Raw genomic sequence first — 18254 nt, 5'->3', positions numbered from 1 at the left:
GCGCTCCCCCGCACGCCGCAGCCAATCAGCATCACAAACGCCTCGGCCCCGCCCCCGCACCGCACCTCCGGAAGAAGACTACAAGTCCCAGAGAGCCTCGGCGCCTGCCACGTGCTGTCTCCGCCCGCCAATGGGCGGAAGCGCAGTGCCAGCCTGCTCCCGCCCCACGGCGCGCCCAAGCCAATCGGAAGGGGTGTGTGTGCGAGCGCAGGCGGGGAGGGGGCTCGCTCAGGACCCGGAGGCCCCGCTCGCAGGTCCCGGGGTCCCGGTGGCGGCCGGAGCGCTCGGTCCGCAGGCGGCGGGCAGGTGGACCCCTCCCGCCCCACGCGCGCGCTGGCCTGCCCCCGGCCGCCCTCCTCGGCTCCCGCGCGGCGGCGGCGGCGGTTCCTCCCCCTCCCCCAACCCTGGCTCCGGGGGACCCCGCGATGCCGGTCCGCACCGAGTGTCCCCCGCCGGCCGGTGCCTCGGCCGCTTCGGCCGCCTCGCTCATCCCGCCGCCGCCCATCAACACCCAGCAGCCCGGCGTGGCTACTAGTCTGCTCTACAGCGGCTCCAAGTTCCGCGGCCACCAGAAGAGCAAGGGGAACTCGTACGACGTGGAGGTGGTGCTGCAGGTGAGTGCCGGGGCCGGGCCTCTCGCGGCGCCCACGGGCCGGGCCTCGCCGCCGCCGCCTCGAGCCCGCGGCCGCCGACAGGCCTTCGGTCGGCCTCCCCCGCCCCGGCCTGCCCGGAGCCCCACCGGGCCCAAGCCGGCAATCGGCCGCCTCAGACCCGGCCCTTCTTCCCTGTGGCCTGTCGCCCCAGGACCAGCTCTTCCTCCAGCCCCTCTCCGACCCTGTCGAGCTCTCCAGTGGCTTCCCCTGATTCGGGACCCTCCCAGACCCGAGGCGTGCCTCCTCGCCACGCTTTCCTCGTCCCCCCGGGAAGCCTCAGGCCCTGGGGCCCGCCTCCTCCTGCTGGGATTTCCTCCTTGTCAGAGCTTAGTCAGCCGCCTCCCTCCGTCGTCCCCTGAGCCCGAGACCCCCCCCCCCCCAGCCCACCCTGGTTCCTGCCCCACCCCTCAGGCCGGGCCCTCTGAGTCTGTTGGGAGCTGGCCTGGGAGCCTCTTCCTGGCCAGGCCTCCTGCCCAGGCTTCTCAGAGTCCCTTCCCCGGTTCCCTGGCCACTTCCAGTCCACTCCCAGTCTCTCTGGCCTGTCTGCCCAGACCTCCCCGTCCGGTATCTGTGTTCTCCTCCTTCCTGGTTCCAGCAGACCTGCTTTCTGTCTTCTTGGCTTTTATCTACACAGCCAGGACCTCCTCCAGGTCTCTGATACCCAAGTACTGGGAAACGTTACTCACCCAGCGTTATTTCTCATACGCTGTTTCCTTCCCCGTGTTGACCTGGATCCCCGGATCCTTCCAGTTGGAGGCCAAGCGGAAATTCTGACCTGCAGGGAGAGGGTGTCCACCCCCTCCCCCATGTGACCTGGATCGCAGAGCACCTGCTGCCGGCCCCCAGTGGCTTTGGAACTGCAGCTTCACTGGTCCTGGCCCTTTCCTGCACCGCACCCCTCTCCTGCAAATGGGAGCACACTTGATAGCAGTGGTTAAAGCTTCTTTTTATCTCTTTTCCTAGAAAATTGTTCCTTCTCTTCAGCCACCCTGGCCTGCACCAGGACCCACCTACCCTCTGCCTCTGCCCCTTTGTCTTTAGCCTGATACCCCACCCCCTAGGCTGCCTCCAAAAGCCCCCTGAAGTCTGTCCCCTTGAAAGTCCCTCCAGCAGCTTCGAGTCCTGGCTGCTGCCTTCTGCTCCCATGAGTGAGCACAGAACGCAGGATGTGTCTTTTCCTTCCCCTTGTCCTTTGCCCTCTGATAAATTTGAATCTTAAGACGGCCTCTCTTTGGAGCCAGTAGGACTCACAGCAAAGGGACCTTTTTGTTGTTGTTGCTCCCGGAGTATTCCTCAGCCTCTGTTCTCTTGCTGCGTTGTGGGAATAAGTAACTCCTTGTGATGGGGAAAACCCTGCCGCCACGTTCATCGTCTCTCTGGTCTATAAACCGGCACGTCTGAGATAAGCCACGATGTTTGTTGTAGTTGTGCACGCGTTGGGCTCCGTTATTTCAGTCTTTGGGACCCGCCTAGAGTGGTCATCTCCACTCTCTTCTGCCTCAAGTGAGAATGTGATAGGAAGGTACAGCTTTGTACCCTTTGCAATTAACCGTAAGATTCCGGAGGTGAGACCCCCTGGCGTGGAGCAGGTCTGGAAAGATCATGAATCTGAACGCATCTTTGGCTCTGATGGTTTGTGCCGTGGTCGGGGGCCCCTGGTCGGGGAGCCAGGTGTCAAAGAAAAGCTGGCTTTGGTTACCTCGGCAGCTCCTCTCCTGTCACGAGGGCATTGTTTCTGAATACCCGTCAGGTGCCAACTTCCTTGTGAACCTCGAGTTGGTGCCCAACCAGCAGGCCTCGGGGCAGCCAGAGTGGAGAACCTGCCGGTGGCCGGAGGCCGTGCTGAGCAAGCTGCCTGCCGGTGGGGTGGCAGGGAGGCCGGGAGCACCGCCCTGCGTCTGGATCGGAGAGCGGTTTGTCCCATGGAGACAGCAGGTGGCCTGTGAATTGCCCCGTCATCTGGTTTTCCAGCCAGGACCGGGTTCTGGGACTCCGTCTCCTCAGACGCCTTCTGCCTCTTGTAACGCAACCTCTTTCCTGCTTTCCTTCTGTGTTTTCTGGACATAGAATTCACGTATCATCCGATTCATCCATTTAAGGTAACAATTCAGTAGTTTTCAGTAGAGGCGCAAAGTTGGGTAACCATCGCTGCAAGCTGATTCTAGAACATTTTCATTGTCCCAGAAGAACCTTGAGCTGTCACACCCTCCGCCCCTCAGCCGCCTCTGGTTTTCTTCCCCAAGGTTTGCTCGCTGTGGACTTTTCCCAGAAACGGAGCCGGAAAATGTGAGCTTTTCCGGAGCCCCTTCCCTGGGCGGCGGCAGGGCAGTGTCTCTGTTCCCCCTCAGCATAGCCAGAGTCGGCGCCCGCCCTTCCCGCCACCGCCCGGTGGCACGCGGGGCCTCTTGCCTGTCGTGCATCGGGAGACGGGCGTTTGGCTTTGCTCGGGGGCGTTACGCGCTTGCTGCTGTTCACGTTCACGTTCAGGTTCAGGTTTCCCTGCGGATGTAGCTCTTCCTCCTCCTCCTCCTCCTCCTCCGGACGTCTCCCTGGGGGAGGTTCCAGGGCCCTTGGTGGTTCCGATTTTGTGTCCCCAGCATGACGCCCCGGTCCCACCTTCTCCACGGCCCCTCGGTGCTTCTTATCGCCCCGCCTTCTGACTGTGGCCGTCGGGGTGGCTGTGAGTCGGTGCCTCGGTGTGGTTTTGGTTTGAGGTTCCCTGACACCCAAGGCTGTCAGACCCTTTTCATGTGTTTGAAGGGCGCTTTCTCTGTTTCTGAAATTGCAGTTTAGAGAGTTCCCCAAGCCTCCGAGATGCTGAGCGGGCCTGTTTTTTGGTTCCTGGGTCTGCTCTGACTCTCCTCTGCCATCCAGGCCCCTGTGGAAGGAAGAGCCAGCGGGGCGGCTGCTGGAGGCCTCCCTGCTGAGCGCCGCCCTGTCCTCTTCCTCATGGGGACGTGGGCGCCCGTGGGCGAAGCTCTCTGCTGCGCTGTGTGGACTTCACCAGCCGGCACCCAGAGCAGCTGGGGCAGAAGCGGAGTCTCGGCTGGATGGGGGCCAGACTGCAATTCCGATCTTGAGCGTGTGATAATCCGTGCAAAATCTTAGTCGATTTACAGTTCAGGGTCTAATCCTATTAGCAAGTGTCCCGGCCACCCGATACCCTTTCCCGCAGCCGTGAGCCCCAGACGGTACCGCATGCAAGGACGGGTGTGTGCGTGAGTCTCAGGGCCTCAGAGCTGGGTGTCCTTAGCAAGTTCCTTGCCGACCCCTGTAAGGTCGGATCAGCCACTAGATGCCACCCGATGCCCGGGTCCGCAGGTGAGGCCTTTCGCAGGCTTTGGTGATTTTTCCCACGGAGCTCTGGTCCCCAGCAAGGCCGGGGCACCCCTTTGGCTTCCTTGCAGCCCCCTTGCTTTGGTGCTGAGCTCGTCTGGCCGGTTGAGCTCGGGCGGCCCCTGGGACTGGCCCGGTGTCTTTTGACGCCTGGCCTGCTGCAGGGCCGCTGAATGCGTCCTCCTTTGCTTCCCGGGGTTCGTGAGTGAACCTAGGTGTCAGGACATCTGAGTGTCTAGCTGTTTAGGGTGGATCGTGTGCGTTTGGCGGAGGCGTGCTAGTTAGTGTGCGGGCAGCCGGCAGTGACCAAATGTATCAATGGCTCAAAGATGAACCACTGGCTCACAGGAGCTTGAAGACCAAGGGGGCTTGTCTTGGGCCACGAGAGTCGGAGGCGACTCGCTTCCAGGAGGTTCATTCCTTCCGTCTGTGCTGCCATCCTTGGTGTTTTCCCGACTGTGCCTCGTCCTCATCGCCAGAGGCCCGCTGGCCTGGCTGCGGGGCGGCCAAGAAGGCGCCCACTCTTTGCCGGAAGCCCCCAGAGGCTTATGCACACGTCCCATTGGCCAGAACTTCTCTGGCGCCTACAACCCTGACCTGCGAGGGATCGGGGCACCTGTTTGCCCGGACCCATCGGGGCAGGGCATCTTGCCCAGCAGGATCTGGCCCTGCCACCGTGGTCGTTGGGTGGGCATCCGGCAGTGTCTCAGCCGCCAGTCACGGGTGACCGCTGACTCCACGTCTCCCGTGTCTGTCACCCTCGTTGTTTGATCTGAGGCTCGAGGGACATGTCTACGTGTGACGGGGGCGCTTGGTTCACACAGAGCGTCTCCCACCCAAGTCTTCCTTCCCCGAGTGTTCTGCCCGTTGGATCAGGAGGAGCACGCTTGGTCTTGGTGTGAGTCCAGGGGAGGAGACTTGCCGTGTGGACGCGGTGCCAGCTGAGGCCAGGGCTCGCGGTCCTGAAAGGCACCAGCTCCCCGGATGTCCAGCCCGAAGGAGTTGGAGGGGCCTGGGGTCTCATTCTTCCCTGGATGGGCTCACAGGGGGTGGGGTGGTGGGGTGGGGGTTTCGAAGGTCTTGGGCCACAAGCCCCCCCCCCCCGTGGACCCTCCTCGGTCACGCGGCTGCATGTCCTTTCTTTCCAGCACGTGGACACGGGGAACTCGTACCTCTGCGGGTATCTGAAGATCAAGGGCCTCACCGAGGTAAGCTGTCCTGTCCCGGGTGTGGGGTGGTCAGGGCCTCGGGGGCGGAGGGCCAGCAGCTCTGCTCCTCGACCGCTGGCGCCAGGCTGTGTCCGAGCATGGTGCTCGCGGGGGGTGCAGGGCGTGCGGCTGCCTCGTGTCCTCTTGGAAAGAGGACAGGTTCACACCTCTTTCCGGTTTCCGAGTAAGTCACACGTGTCCATCGCTACTGATTTTACTCTAATGCTTTTGGTGGAAAAGAAATGCGGAGAGAACGCGGCCCCCGCCCTCATGGGGGGTTGCGTTTCTTGTTTTCTTTTTTTTCGTCTTTTGTATTTTCAGGGCCACGCCTGGGGCATAGGGAGGTTCCCAGGCTAGGGGTGCAGTGGGAGCTGTAGCTGCCAGCTTCCACCACAGCTCACAGCAACGCCGGATCATTAACCCATTGAGCGAGGCCAGGGATTGAACCTGCGGCCTCATGGATCCTAGTCGGGTTCGTTAACCCCTGAGCCACGAAGGGGACTCCGATTTGCATTTCTGAGCCGAGCGTCCAGCCTACGGAAGCCCAGGTCCTGGCAGCCCCTCCGAGCGGAGGAGCCGCTGTGAAGACGTAGGCGTCCCCACCCCCACCTTGCCAGACCTCGGGACCCCCGCGGAGCTTGGAGGCCAGAGGGGCCGTCCTTTCTCCTCCGGCTGCGAGGACGCAGGAGGGGCCCCCGCGACCTGCTGCCTCCTCGTTTCGGTGTCCTCATCCGTGAAATGAGGGAGCCGCCCGCTCTGCCTCCCGCACGGGGAGCGCTCGGTGGCGGCCGGCCGGTGGAGGCTGAGCACGGCCTGTGGTCCTCGGCCTGGAGACGCTGCCTTCTGCCCCCTCCGTCCCACCTGGTCCCCCACGTCTCCACCTGAAGTCAGAATCTCCAGTTTGCTGTTGCGACGACAGGTGTCTCTTCCCCTGCCTAGAAACATCCCGTCGGGTCGGGGTAGAAACTGACACGGAGCAAGGCCTCCCGCCGTAGATTTGTGGCGGCAGAACATACGCGGTGTTTAGCTGTGCACCTGCAGCTCACGCGACTCAACATACTCCAACAGCGTGTTTTAAAAATTTAAACAAAGGAAACCAGAAGTCTGAGTCAGCAGAATATGCTCAGCCCGCTGCAGCCAGACGTATGCATTAATTGAGGGCAGAATGTAAACTGTAAAACTTCAGAGGGAAACCAGCAAAACATGGGCTCTTGTCACCGGTTCCCAGTGGTCGTGGGAAGCTGCCTGGAAGGGGTGAGGCGACCTTCAAGTCCCCACACGGCGAGGACTTGCCGCAGACCTGTCGGGCAAGGGGGCCGGCCCTCCCCGCCCGCGGCCGGGCCACCTTCGGTTAGAGGAAGCGGGGTTTCCTGAGGCCCCGTCCTGCCCAAGCCTCACGGTCTGAAGGCGTCTTTTCTGACAGCTGTTCTTGGTACCTCTCCCGAGATGCAGCTCGCAGCACATGCGGCTCACCCGTTGAAAAGGTGTCATTCGTGGCCTTCGGCCGAGTCACGGCGTTGGGCGCAGCAGCGTGAATGCGGTTTTCGAATGTTGCACATCTGACACGTGGTCGCAGTGGATACTCAGGAGCCCGCAGGAAAGGGGGATGGTTCTTTGAATGGTTTTAACACCTGCTCTCAAACACAGTTAACCATTTTTGTTCTGTTTCATTTAGAGTTAAAATAGCAAACAAGTGCCTTGCTTTAATGTAACGAAGGGTCTCGGTCTTAGCGGGGCTCTCCCGTGCGTGTGGACACGGGGAGAAGGACTGTCACTCTGGAGAGACCTGCCCCTTGTCTGCCTCCCATTCGCGAACAACTCAGTTTCTGAAGTTTGCGTGCCTTCTGGAAATTAAATCCCAGAATTGTGGGCGTTCCCAGTGTGGCTCAGCGGAAACGCATCCGACTGGGAACCATGCATCTGCAGCTTCAATTCCTGGCCTCGCTCAGTGGGTTAAGGATCCGGATTGCCGTGAGCTGTGGTGTAGGTCACAGATGCGGCTCGGATCTGCCGTGGCTGTGACTGTGGCGCAGGCCGGCAGCTGTAGCTCTGATTCCACCCTTGGCCTGGGAAACTCCATATGCCAGAGGTGTGGCCCTAAAAAGCAAAAAAAAAAAAAAAAAAAAAAAAAAAAAATCCCAGAATTGTGAAGAGTGGGTATCATCTCCGAGCGGCTGCCGGGAAGGAGAGGGTTGTCCCTGGAAGCCCCCTGGGCCCACTGAACTCTCGCTGCGCAGTCTTGGGGCTCCTGTGGCTGCACTGGTTTTGCTCAGAACGGGGTGGGGGGGCACGGGTGGTCACGGGCGTGTAAGCTCCCTGAGTGCTCCGTGGCGCTCTCCCACTCAGCGGCCAGCGGAAGGCGGGTCCTCATGCAGACCTGGACCCGCTTCCAGCCAGTTTGTGGTGAGCCTGGAGGGGAGGGGGCGTGGGGCCAGCGGGGGGGGGGGGCGGCTGCACCTGTTGGCGCTGGCCACGCCCCCCCCATCCTGGTCCCATCAGGACTTGAAGGTCAGGGTCTGCCCGGGTCCGGGGCTGTCTTCTTGGTAGCTTCCCTGCATGTTAACTCTCGTTCATTAATTCTCAGAGTTTGGGGGGCCTTGGAGTCCCCCCGACAGACTGATTGCCTAAAACATCCCAGAGGGAAGTCAGTGCAAAGTCTGACTTCATTAGGAGAACTTGTGACGTGAACCTAAGCACGTCCTTTGTGCTGTGATAGGACCACCTGATCGTTTATTCTCGCACGGGGACATCTCAAAACACTGAAGGTTCAAAGCTCACTCACCGTGTAGCCTGCACGCTCACCTCTCAGGTCAGGTGGTACCTCCCCTGGCGCTTTCTCCGCAGCGGTCCTTCCTAAGGCCCGTGAGTGTGGTTTGGTTTCTACCTTTAAAATCAAGTTTCCACTTGGGAAACCTCCTCTTTAATTTCTTCCCTCTGTGTATCTGTTTGAGGAATTCAGCACCAGTGTTGGGTGAGGCTTGTGCTCTAGGGGAACGGCCAGGCGGCAGTGTTTGAGGGCTCCCTGCTGGAGGGCAGGCCGCCCCGGCGTGTGCAGTGAAGCGGCCCCTCCAGCGTGGCCACACAGCCCGGAGATCCCAAGCTCCCCACCAGGTCGGGCTGGGGTGGGGCTGAGCCGTGGGAAGTTTATTTCAAACGGGCAGGTGTTTGAGGTCAAACAAGAGGGGCTTACGGAGGGTGTGAAGAAGAAAGCAGGGCCTCTCTTCTGGTCCCAGGGGACAGTGACTGAGGGGCCTCCTGGTAGGGTATATTTTTTTTGGGGGGGGGCAACAGCATATGGAGTTCCCAGGCCAGGAATCAGATCCTAGCCACAGTTGCAGCCTGTGCCACAGTGTAGACCACTGAGCCAGCTGAAAAACAGTGGCCAGGCTCATGGAGCTGTGATTCCGTATCAGGTTACGCTCTGCTTTGTCCATAATATTCAGAAACACCTTGTCCAGAGCTCTTGCTGTAGCTCGGGGTTAAGAACCCAACACGGTGTCCGTGAGGATGCGGGTTTGATCCCTGGCCTTGCCCAGTCGTTAAGGATCCGGCGTGGCCATGGCTGTGGTGTAGGCCCGCAGCTGCAGCTCCAATGCAACTCCCAGCCTGGGAACATCCGTGTGCCACAACCTCGGCCATAAAAAGAAGAGAAAAGAAATGACATGTCCAGATTCTTCTCTGAGCCATCAACGCCTAACCAGGACGTCAAAGAAGGGGCGTCTGCTTCCTGCAGTTCCCCAGGGTCCAAGAAGCCCGTCGGTGTCGCCGGGCCAGACTCTGGTCCAGGCGGTCGCTCAGCAGTGTGATCGCTTTTAAAAATGCGGGGAGGGAGGTCCCTCGAGGTTGGTGTCGCTTCGGGAAAGTACATCATGCTTTGCTATCTGGGTTTTCCCGCAGGAGTATCCAACCCTCACGACCTTCTTTGAAGGGGAGATCATCAGCCGAAAACATCCGTTCTTAACCCGCAAGTGGGACGCGGACGAGGACGTCGACCGCAAGCACTGGGTGAGCCCCGCCCCTGCCGCCCCCGCCCCCCAGTTCCGCCTGCCCCGCCCTGGTGCCCCGCCCCAGCCTCCGCTCCTCCCTCGCCTGCGCTGCTGCTGGGGAGCCATCCGCCTGGCGGGGGAACCTGCGGGGCAGCCTGGGATGGATGGAGGCGCGGTGCCCTGCACCGGGGCGCCCCAGGGCGGCCGGGGCTCGCTCCAAGCGAGCTCATCAAGACCACTCCGGGTTACCTCCCGGAGCCTTTGCATCAGGGCCACGCAAGTCTTGTGCCTTTGAAATTCACCCATTTTCCAGCCAGTTGTCCTTGCCTTCCTTGTGGCTTAGTTGACTGTGGCGATGAGGAGTTTGGGTTTCACACCAAGGAAGTCGGTGTGCTCACCTCTAGCCAGATGCCGTTTCAGGGTGAAGATTCTGGAAAAACGTATTGCCTCCTGCCACCCCCACCTCCATCCCTGCCACCTGGGTGGCACCTGCCTGTTGACGCTGCTCCAGGTTCTGGCCGCCCGGCTCCCACGGGGCTCCTCCTGGGGGCCCTCCGAGCTGGCCTCGCTGCGCGTCAGCTGCTTTCTTACTCGTGTTTTCTAGTCGAGTTAGGAAAGGAGCATCTCTCAAAAGCTGTTTCACCCGAATTTAAACTTGACCTTTGAAGAACATTTTGAAAGCTACGTTTTTGTTTTTGTTTCGTTTTGTTGCTTTTTAGAGCCGCACCGATAGCATTTGGAAGTTCCCAGGCTCAGCCTGTACCACAGCCACAGCAACGCAGGATCCAAGCTGTGTCATTTACCTACCCCACAGCTCTTGGCAAATGCCAGATCCTTAACCCACTGAGCAGGGCCAGGGATCGAACCCGCGTTGCCATGGATACTAGTCACGTTCATAACCCACTGAGCCACAGTGGGAACTCTGCTACATTTTTGTTTGTTTTTTGGCTGTACCCACAACATGTGGAAGTTCCCAGGCCAGGGGTTGAACCTGCACCACGGCAGTGACCCAAGCCACTGCAGTGACAATGCCAGATCCTCAACCACTAGGGCACAAGGGAACTCCAAAAGCTACGTGTTTTGACTTGTAGCAGAAAGACGCTGAGAGGTGGACGTCGCCTGTGTCTCGGCGCTCCTGCCGTGTGTGACGGGACGGGCGGCGTCATGGGAGCCCGGGACGTGGTTTCCACCCTGGCCCCGCACAGCGCGTTAAGGATCTGGCGTTGCCGAAGCTGTGCTTAGGTCTCAGTGGCTCGGATCTGATCCCTGGCTTGGGAACTCCATATGCCATGGGGTGGGCAAAAAAGTAAAAAAAAAAAAAAAAAAAAAGGCAGTCTTGTCTCTGTACCAGCGGGACTGGACGAGGTGGAGCATCCGGAAGGCCACGGAGCCTGGTGCTGTGGCCAGTGCGGGAGTGTCCAGCTCCCCTCTCGAGCCGGCTCCTTGCTCTCCTTCCTCCCTGGCACAGCCCCAGTGAGAACTGGCCTGTCCTCCACGCAGCTTCGTTTTCCATTTCAAAGGCATTCCGCTCCTTGGCATGTGGTCCAGCCGTCTGCCATGGGGTCCACGGCCCTGATGGCGGAGGTGACAGGAGGCTCCCTTCCCGGTGCTCCTGTGCCACCAGCTGCCACACCCTAGAAAGGCCCCGGCACCAGCCAGGACACGGCCTCGCTCTCCCACGCCCCTCTCATGCTCTGTTTCTGCTTTCAGGGCAAGTTTCTGGCTTTTTATCAGTATGCAAAGTCATTTAATTCAGACGACTTTGATTACGAAGAGCTGAAGAGTGGGGACTATGTCTTCATGAGGTGGAAGGTACGGTCCCTGCGCCGGGACTCCCGCCTCCAGCTGGGGAAAGAAGGGGCTGGGAACCGAATGTGGGGTTGCTCCATCTGGCTGGCTTGCTGCGTCCACCTGGGGGCTCCCTGCCTGACAGTGTGGCATTTCCTGGGTCGGAGCCGCAGGGCCCGAGCGGGGGAGGCAGGTATCTTCCATCCCTTTGTGGACCCCCCCCCGACCCCCCCCATCCCCTGGGGAGCGTGCGTGTTGGTGGGAAGCCTGGCGGCTAAACAGGCCACAGGAGGGGGGCCGTGTCTAGGACACTCCCGCCTGAAAAGTAACCTCAGAGACTGAGGAAAGGCAGGGGAGCCGTGTGGTCTCCAGGGGTTTCTCAGGGTGACTCCCGTGTGGGCTGCCTAAACCTCTGGGGCCCTGACCTCGCCCCCCACCTCCCCAAGGGCTGGCTCTGCAAGGCACGGGCTGCAGAAGGGACCTTGGGCTCTGAAGGTGACCCGCAGCCTAGAGACAGTGCCGGGGTGGAGCAGAAGCGAACCGCCAGGCCAGACTGTCCACAGGAGGTGATGCGAGCCTGCAGAGTTCCCGCTGTGGCTCAGAAGGCTAAGATCCTGACTCGTGTCCGTGAGAACGTAGCTTCTATCCCTGGCCTCGTTCAGTGGGTTAAGGTGTAGGCCGGCAGGTGCAGCTCCAATTAGACCCTTAGCCTGGGTCTGTGCAAAAAGAAAAAGAAAAAAGATGTGTATCCAGAGCAGCGAGGCCGGGTGGACGCTGGGACGGCAGAGCCCAGGGCCACCCGCACTGAGCCTGCGCCCGCACCCGCGGCAGGAGCAGTTCCTGGTCCCAGACCACACGATCAAAGACATCAGCGGTGCTTCCTTTGCTGGCTTCTACTACATCTGCTTCCAGAAGTCGGCGGCCTCCATAGAGGGCTACTATTACCACCGGAGCTCGGAATGGTGAGCAGCCCCCCCCCCCCCCCGATGCATCCCCAGGGCGGCTCCCTCAGGCCCAGCGCGGAGCAGGAGGTGAACCCGCCAAGTTGCAGGTGAAGGGGCTGGTAGCTCAGTGCTTTCAAGCGCCCGGTGCCTCCAGCCGCAGTTACTCCGTGGGTCTTGAGTGTGTTTCTCCCAAGTTCCATCAGCAACTGCAGCGGGAGGTCCCGCTCTGGACGGGGACCTTTGCTGTCAGCAGCCTTTTTACTTTCTCGCTCACATTCCCTCCGACATCGGTCTGGTGACCGAGCCCGTGGGCCTTGTCGTCCTGCCCTGGGTGATGGCCACCCAGGGTGACGGCCGTGCGCCACAAGGGCTGGCGTTTTTTTCCCACCTTTTCGGGGACTCTTCTGGCTCCTGGCTGTGCCCGTTATACCCACAGGGCGAACCGTGTCGTGAAACACCTGATGTCCTCTCTCGACGCAGAAGCGCTTTATCTCTTTGCAACCGTTTCCTGCTCGCGTGGCTCCAGAGTGACGCCGCCGGGGTCGACTCACCCCCCTTCCTGCTCGGCAGCCGAGTGCCTGTGGACTCGGTGCAGCCCCCACCCCTGTGAGAGCAGCAGGCACTGGGGTTCCAGCAGCTTTTCGTTTTCAAATGAGCCTTTACAACTTTTCAGATCTCTTTTAAGGATTGTTGAGCTGAAATTTGCAGACCACGCAGCTCCCTGAAGTGCAGGGTTCGGGCCAGTGGGCTTCTCTGTGAACAGCGGTGCAGCCGCCCCCCCGGTCAGTGTCAGAGCGTGTCCCCAGCAGCGAGGAAACCTGTGCCCGTGGCTGTCACCCCAGCTCCGGGTCCCCTCCCAGCCCCGCCACCACAGTCCTACTCTCTGCATAGATGTGCCCGTTCAGGGCATTTCACACACGGGGCCCCCGCCCCGGGCAGCCCCCGGGTCTGCCTTCTCATTCCGCGTCACGCTCTGCAGGTTCCAGTCCAGTCGCAGGCCTTGGCACTTCTTTTTGATGTTTTGACTTTGGCCGTGGCATGCGGCAGCTTGATGTGGGGTCTCAGGTCCCAGACCAGGGATTGAACCCGGGCCGCAGTGGTAAGAGTGCCAAGTCCTCGCCACTGGCCACCCGGGAACTCCCTCAACTTCACTTTTGTGGCTGAGCAATCTGCCATTGTGTGGGTCGGCCGCGTCTTATTATCCATTCCTCAGTGGCTGGACGTGGGGCTTGTCCCCCCTTGGGGCTGCTTTGAATGTGCTGCCGTGGACGTGGCTGCGAAGTGTCTGCGTCCCCGCTTTCTGTGCCACGTGGCTGGGGTGGAACTGCGGGGCCATGGGTGGCCCTGCTGAAATCGTGAGCGCCTGCTGCCCCAGTAGCTGCTCCTGTTACATTCCCAGCAGGGACGCTCAGAGGCCCCATCCGCCTCTTGTCTCCCCGTCCTCCCCCCGGCCTGGTGCCCTGGGGGCTGTGGCTTCCGCAGCCGCCACACAGCCCTCTTGGCTGGAAGAGGGGGCTGCTGTGCCCGCTGCTGCTCCTCCCTCCGCTCCTCTGTCAACCCCACCGGTGGCCCTGTTCTCGCCCCGTCTGGGGACTGGCCGGCCTGTGTCTCCTCCAATTTCTTGCTTCCTTGGTGCGCCTGTCGGGGGGAACACACCCCTGAGAGCCCCTGGTGCCCCCGAGGTCCAGCACCTGTGTCCGGGGAGGCAGAAGGAAAGCGAAGGGGCTGTGTCGTCATCCCTCCAAGCGCCCTGGATCCCGGGGAGGGCTGCGCCAGGGCGCTCCGAGGGTCTCGCAGCTTCGGGGAGAAGCGGGGCGTGTGGAGGGCAGAGCTCCATCTTCGTCCCCCTGCCCCGTTTCCCGAGACAGCCTGTCGCCGCGTGCAGACGGGAGCAGGGCCCTGTGCAGTTTGGGGGTCGAGCAAGGAGCCGGGGGCCTGACGCCTGAGATGAGCTGGCGTTTCGGTCGAGGCGGGCGCGCAGCGCGGGCGGGGAGCTCGCCCAAGCGTCTACCCTTCTGCCCGCAGGTACCAGTCGCTCAACCTCACGCACGTCCCCGAACACAGCGCGCCCATCTACGAGTTCCGGTGACAGCGGCGGGACAGCAGCCGAGTAAACTGACCTTTGGCAGAAAAGCACTTCGCCACCAAGATTGTATACCTGCCAGAGCCAGGAGGTGTGTCCTGTCTCCCCGCGAGCAGACTGGCGTCAGAAAGCGTGACTGTGCACCCACAGACCCGGGCAGCGGGCGGCCGGGCAGGCGGACGCGGCCTCGGCCCGTCCCTGGCCGGGCAGTGTGGTCTTAGGCTGTGTTTAAGCGACCTTCCGAGCACTTTCCTCCCCGCGTAGCTGCTTCTCTGTCACCGAGACGGCCCTCCCTCCTCCCCCAGCCTTGGTGCTCAGCGGCCCCCACCCAGGCCCCTGCCCCCCGTTCCTTAGTCTGGTAGCTCAAGAGAAGGCAGGGCCCCAGCGCATGTGCCCCCCCAAGAGCTGCGCAGGGCGTAGGGGGTCGCCAGTGGGGTCGGGGCGCTGCCCAGCCCTGTGATATTGACGCCAAGGCGGGCGGTGGCCGGCGGGTTCCTCGGGCCTGCGTGGGGTCCCCGGGTTTAAGGCTTCCCGACCCCTGGCAGGAACAGCTTCCAGTCCTGCTTACTCAGCACGTTTGCTCCAAACTTTTGAACTTGAGGGCAATACTAACCTTTAAAAAAAGAAGAAAAGAGGTTTTTTTATTACAAAATTATTTTTATGGTCCCTTTAACAAGGACCCTGTGACAAATGCACAATTATTCAGAATTACATTTTAGCGTTTTCACATTGAAAACAGCAAATGTTGACCTAGTAATTTTTATACTTATATCTATATGTAAGTGTATATTTAATCAACCAGCAGTTCGCAACTGGTCGTCCTGGTACAGAAGTTTTGCAGCGCGGTGTAAATCAAAGCGCTAAACACGGGCACCGTTCTGGGGCCAGTTTAGCGCTTGTACCTCCTCCTCTGCTGCAAACAGCGGGGCTTCGTGCGACCTTCTCCATCCGGCAGGAGGGGCGCCCCTAAACCATCAGCTCGGCAGGGGCAGGGCGGGAGCACGCGCATGCGCACCCCCGGAGAACGCGAGGCTCTCGTGCCAAAGTGTGTGTGTGCGCGTGTGTGCAAGGTGGTTTTGTTTTATTTAAATGTGTAGAAAGCTTAAGGTGGCATCAGCCACCTCTGCAGGTGCGGGTAGGGCCCAGGGGATTGGCATTGTGTGGGGTTTACAAGACTCGCTCGGAACACGAGAGGGGAAGCTTGTAACAGCGAGGCAGCGTCATGACCCAGGGAGCAAGACAAGCGAGCGTTGTGTCCGTGGGTTGTGTCCGTGGTCGAGGGAGAAGGCACAGCCCTGCGCCTGGGTCGGGGGGGAGGGGATCGGATTCTCAAAAGTGACTTCCTGGATCGACGACCGTACTGTAGGGTCCTGAGCGTGCGTGTCAGGCGAAGCCTTAAAGGAGAGGTATTGGGGATGGCGTGGGTGGGCGTCGGGACCCCTGGGCTGTGTGGTCCTGAGGCCCCCTGCAGAGCTGCAGCCAGCCCACCAGAAAGGCCAGGGCCTAGGGACCGGGAACGTAGCCTGGTGGCTTCCGTGGAAGGATGTGCATCTGGTGCATCTCCAGAGGCGAGTCACATGTTTTCCTGATTTAAAGCCCTGAAGGGCAGCAGAGTGGCCGGCTCTGGTCAGAGACCTCCTGCCACCTCAGTTCAGGGATGGCCACCTGCGTTGTACCCGGTCCTTGAAGGACTCAGGTGGGGGTGAGGTCACCCTGGAGCTTGCTGGGCCCTCTAGTGGGCAGTCGGCGGGCAGGGTGTCTGCACACATGGCTGCCACGCTGCCGCCCAGTGGGCCAGGCTGCGCGTGGGGACTGAGCTAGGGACGCTGGCCCTTGGGGGACACGTCTCTGATGAGGACTGGTTTTCGTGCCACCCTGTCTGTTGAGGATGCCGAAGAGATGGCATCGTGTCCCCATAGCAGCTCACAGAGCAGCCCCTGCCTGCCCTGCCCTCCCCCGGTGCCGGTTCCAGAGAGTCTGGCGGCTGTCCCCATCTGCTGCTTCTGTCCTGGACCCGTTCCCCGTTAGAAACGGGTGCAAACGGCGGGTTTCCGGCCGCCCTCCCCCACCCCGTCCTGAGGGCCCAGCTCCCCCTCTGCTCAGAAGGCTTCCACCCGCAGCCCCAGCCTCGCCACCCGCCTGCGCGGGCATCCCCCCCCCCCCGCCCCTTCTCACCTGACAGCGTCTCAGCTGCGGTCCCAAAGCAACCAAGCAACGCCTTGTGCGAGGCAGACGGCCCCTTGGCTGCTGGATCCGTCCGTGGTGTGAGGCATCACAGACTCCAGGGAGCAGAGGGGCTCTTCAATGTCTTTTGCTTTCAGAAACAGGGAATTTATATTCTAAGGCCTTGAATTGATTTTTTTTTCCTCATAAAGTAGTCAGATAAGCTAATTTTTAAGAAGAAATGCCATTGAGGATGTGCATTGTGGTTTAAAATTACTAACAAGTTCTGCGAAAGAAAAATAATATTTGATTTTGAATCTTCTGTGTTTTTAAAAATTAGATTGGAGTGGACGAAAAGGATGGGTTTTTGTTTCTTCAGGGAGGACGTGTGAAAAGGGTTTTGAGGGTTTGGGCTGGGAGAAATATTTTGCAGAGCTATCAATGTCCAAATAATTTTTAAAAAATAATAAAGGTATTTAAGCAGTGAATCTGTCCTATTTCTGAGCCAAAGCCGTTCTGTTGGAAGAAAGCAGCCCCCTTCCTGGCCCCTTGGCCCCGTGGCCCCGTGGGCTGCAGCGAGTCCCTGCCCGGCCTCACCCTCCTGACACCTGCTCGGCCCTTAGACTTGAGCTCCCTTTTCTCGTTTGCTGTTTTTTTTTCAGAAACGTAGAAGCACGCTTCTTGCAGGTCTGCGGGAGCCATACTTTGATGTACCACACAGAACACGCAAGTCTGCTCACGGCTCTGCTGTCAGGCCTGGGCCCAGGCGCCGTGGACGTGGGCTGGTCCTCGGGGACCGGTGAACCGCAGAGCACCCTGGCCCCTGAGCGGCTGCTCCGGCAGAGCCCTGAAGCTGGGTGGGCAGCGGCACGTTCTGGCTCTCGGCGTCTCTGCACCCAGGGCCGCGGCTGCGGCGCCTGACTGGCGCACACGACAGCTTGGCTTTGACTGCAGCGCTGGGTTCGGGGCCCACTCTAGGCCGTGCCAGAGAACACAGCTGGAAACCTCATCTGAGTTTTTGAGGAACTGTTTCCAGTGTCAAAAAGGATTAAATTTTAAGCGAGTGGAAATGCTGAGGGAATCTTACATCACTGCCGGGGCAGCGTGCCCGTGTGAATAAAAACCAGCCCATCTCACGGTGTCTGGACAGTTAGGGTGGTCGTCCCCCCAGCTGTGGTGTCAGAGGAACAGGCTGGACAGCGCTGGCTCCTGTTGGCGGGTGGTTGTACAGCGGGGACGCCGTGGGGTCGCGGTGCCCGTCTACCTGCATGCCTAACGCGGCCTGTGCACCCTGCAAATGCACCTGGAGAGTGGGAGGGACCCCTGTACCTCCACCCACCCCCACCCCGAGAGGGCCACCTGGGGGCTGGGGGGATGCAGGAGCAAGCCATGCTCCCCGCCCTCGAGGGGGACAGTCCCAAAGGGAATGGGGCTTGGCGTTTTCTGGTCCCAGCGCCTGCACCACCCTCCTTCCTACCCCAGTTCTCAGAGCCCTGTCCGCAGCAGCAGTAGAGCAGTTCCCTTGAGCCTCGGTGGTCAAGGCTGTGGCGCCAGTGCAGCAGGTCCCATTGCTGCTGTGGCACGGGTTTGATTCCCGGCTGGGGAAATTCCACATGCCGCAAGCTCAGTCAAAAAGAGAGGAATCACGACCTTTTACCCCTGCTGTGGACCGAATGCTTGCGTGCCCTCCTGGTTCATATGTTGATGCCCTCGCCCCCACATGAGGGTCTTTGGGAAGTTCCTGGGCTCAGATGCAGCCCCAAGATGGGTTGTCATAATGGGGTCAGAGCCCTTACAAGACGAGACCAGAGAGCGCTCCGTCTCCCTCTCTCCCTGCGCAGCTCCCCAAGGAAAGACCGGGTGAGGACTCAGCACGGAGGCAGCAGTCTGCCAGGCAGGAACAGGGCTCTCACCAGAGCCCAGCTGTGCTGATCGTGGACCTCCAGCCTCCAAGACTATGAGGAAAGTCTTTTAAGACCCCCAGGGTACAGTGTGTTGTTACGGCAGCCCGAGCCGACAGAGACCACCTAAATACACTGTGTGCACCTGCGAAGGATAAAAATGTCTACATAATTGCACCCAAGAAAACTGGC

The 18254-nt window shown here is 60.5% G+C and overlaps 1 protein-coding gene across 1 annotated transcript; it reads left to right on the top strand.

Moving 5' to 3' along the window:
• On the top strand, positions 41 to 16649 carry GID4 (GID complex subunit 4 homolog). The gene is given in 7 exon segments (XM_021068018.1): positions 41 to 222; positions 224 to 614; positions 5138 to 5197; positions 9095 to 9202; positions 10894 to 10995; positions 11803 to 11933; positions 13941 to 16649. Coding segments are annotated over 7 exon segments (948 nt in total). The 5' UTR covers positions 41 to 130; the 3' UTR covers positions 14005 to 16649.

The sequence above is a fragment of the Sus scrofa genome, chromosome 12 (assembly GCF_000003025.6).
Source record: "Sus scrofa isolate TJ Tabasco breed Duroc chromosome 12, Sscrofa11.1, whole genome shotgun sequence".
NCBI classification, from domain to species: domain Eukaryota; kingdom Metazoa; phylum Chordata; class Mammalia; order Artiodactyla; family Suidae; genus Sus; species Sus scrofa.
Note: the sequence above shows the minus strand (reverse complement) of the source record. Positions and strands in the feature narration are given on the sequence as shown.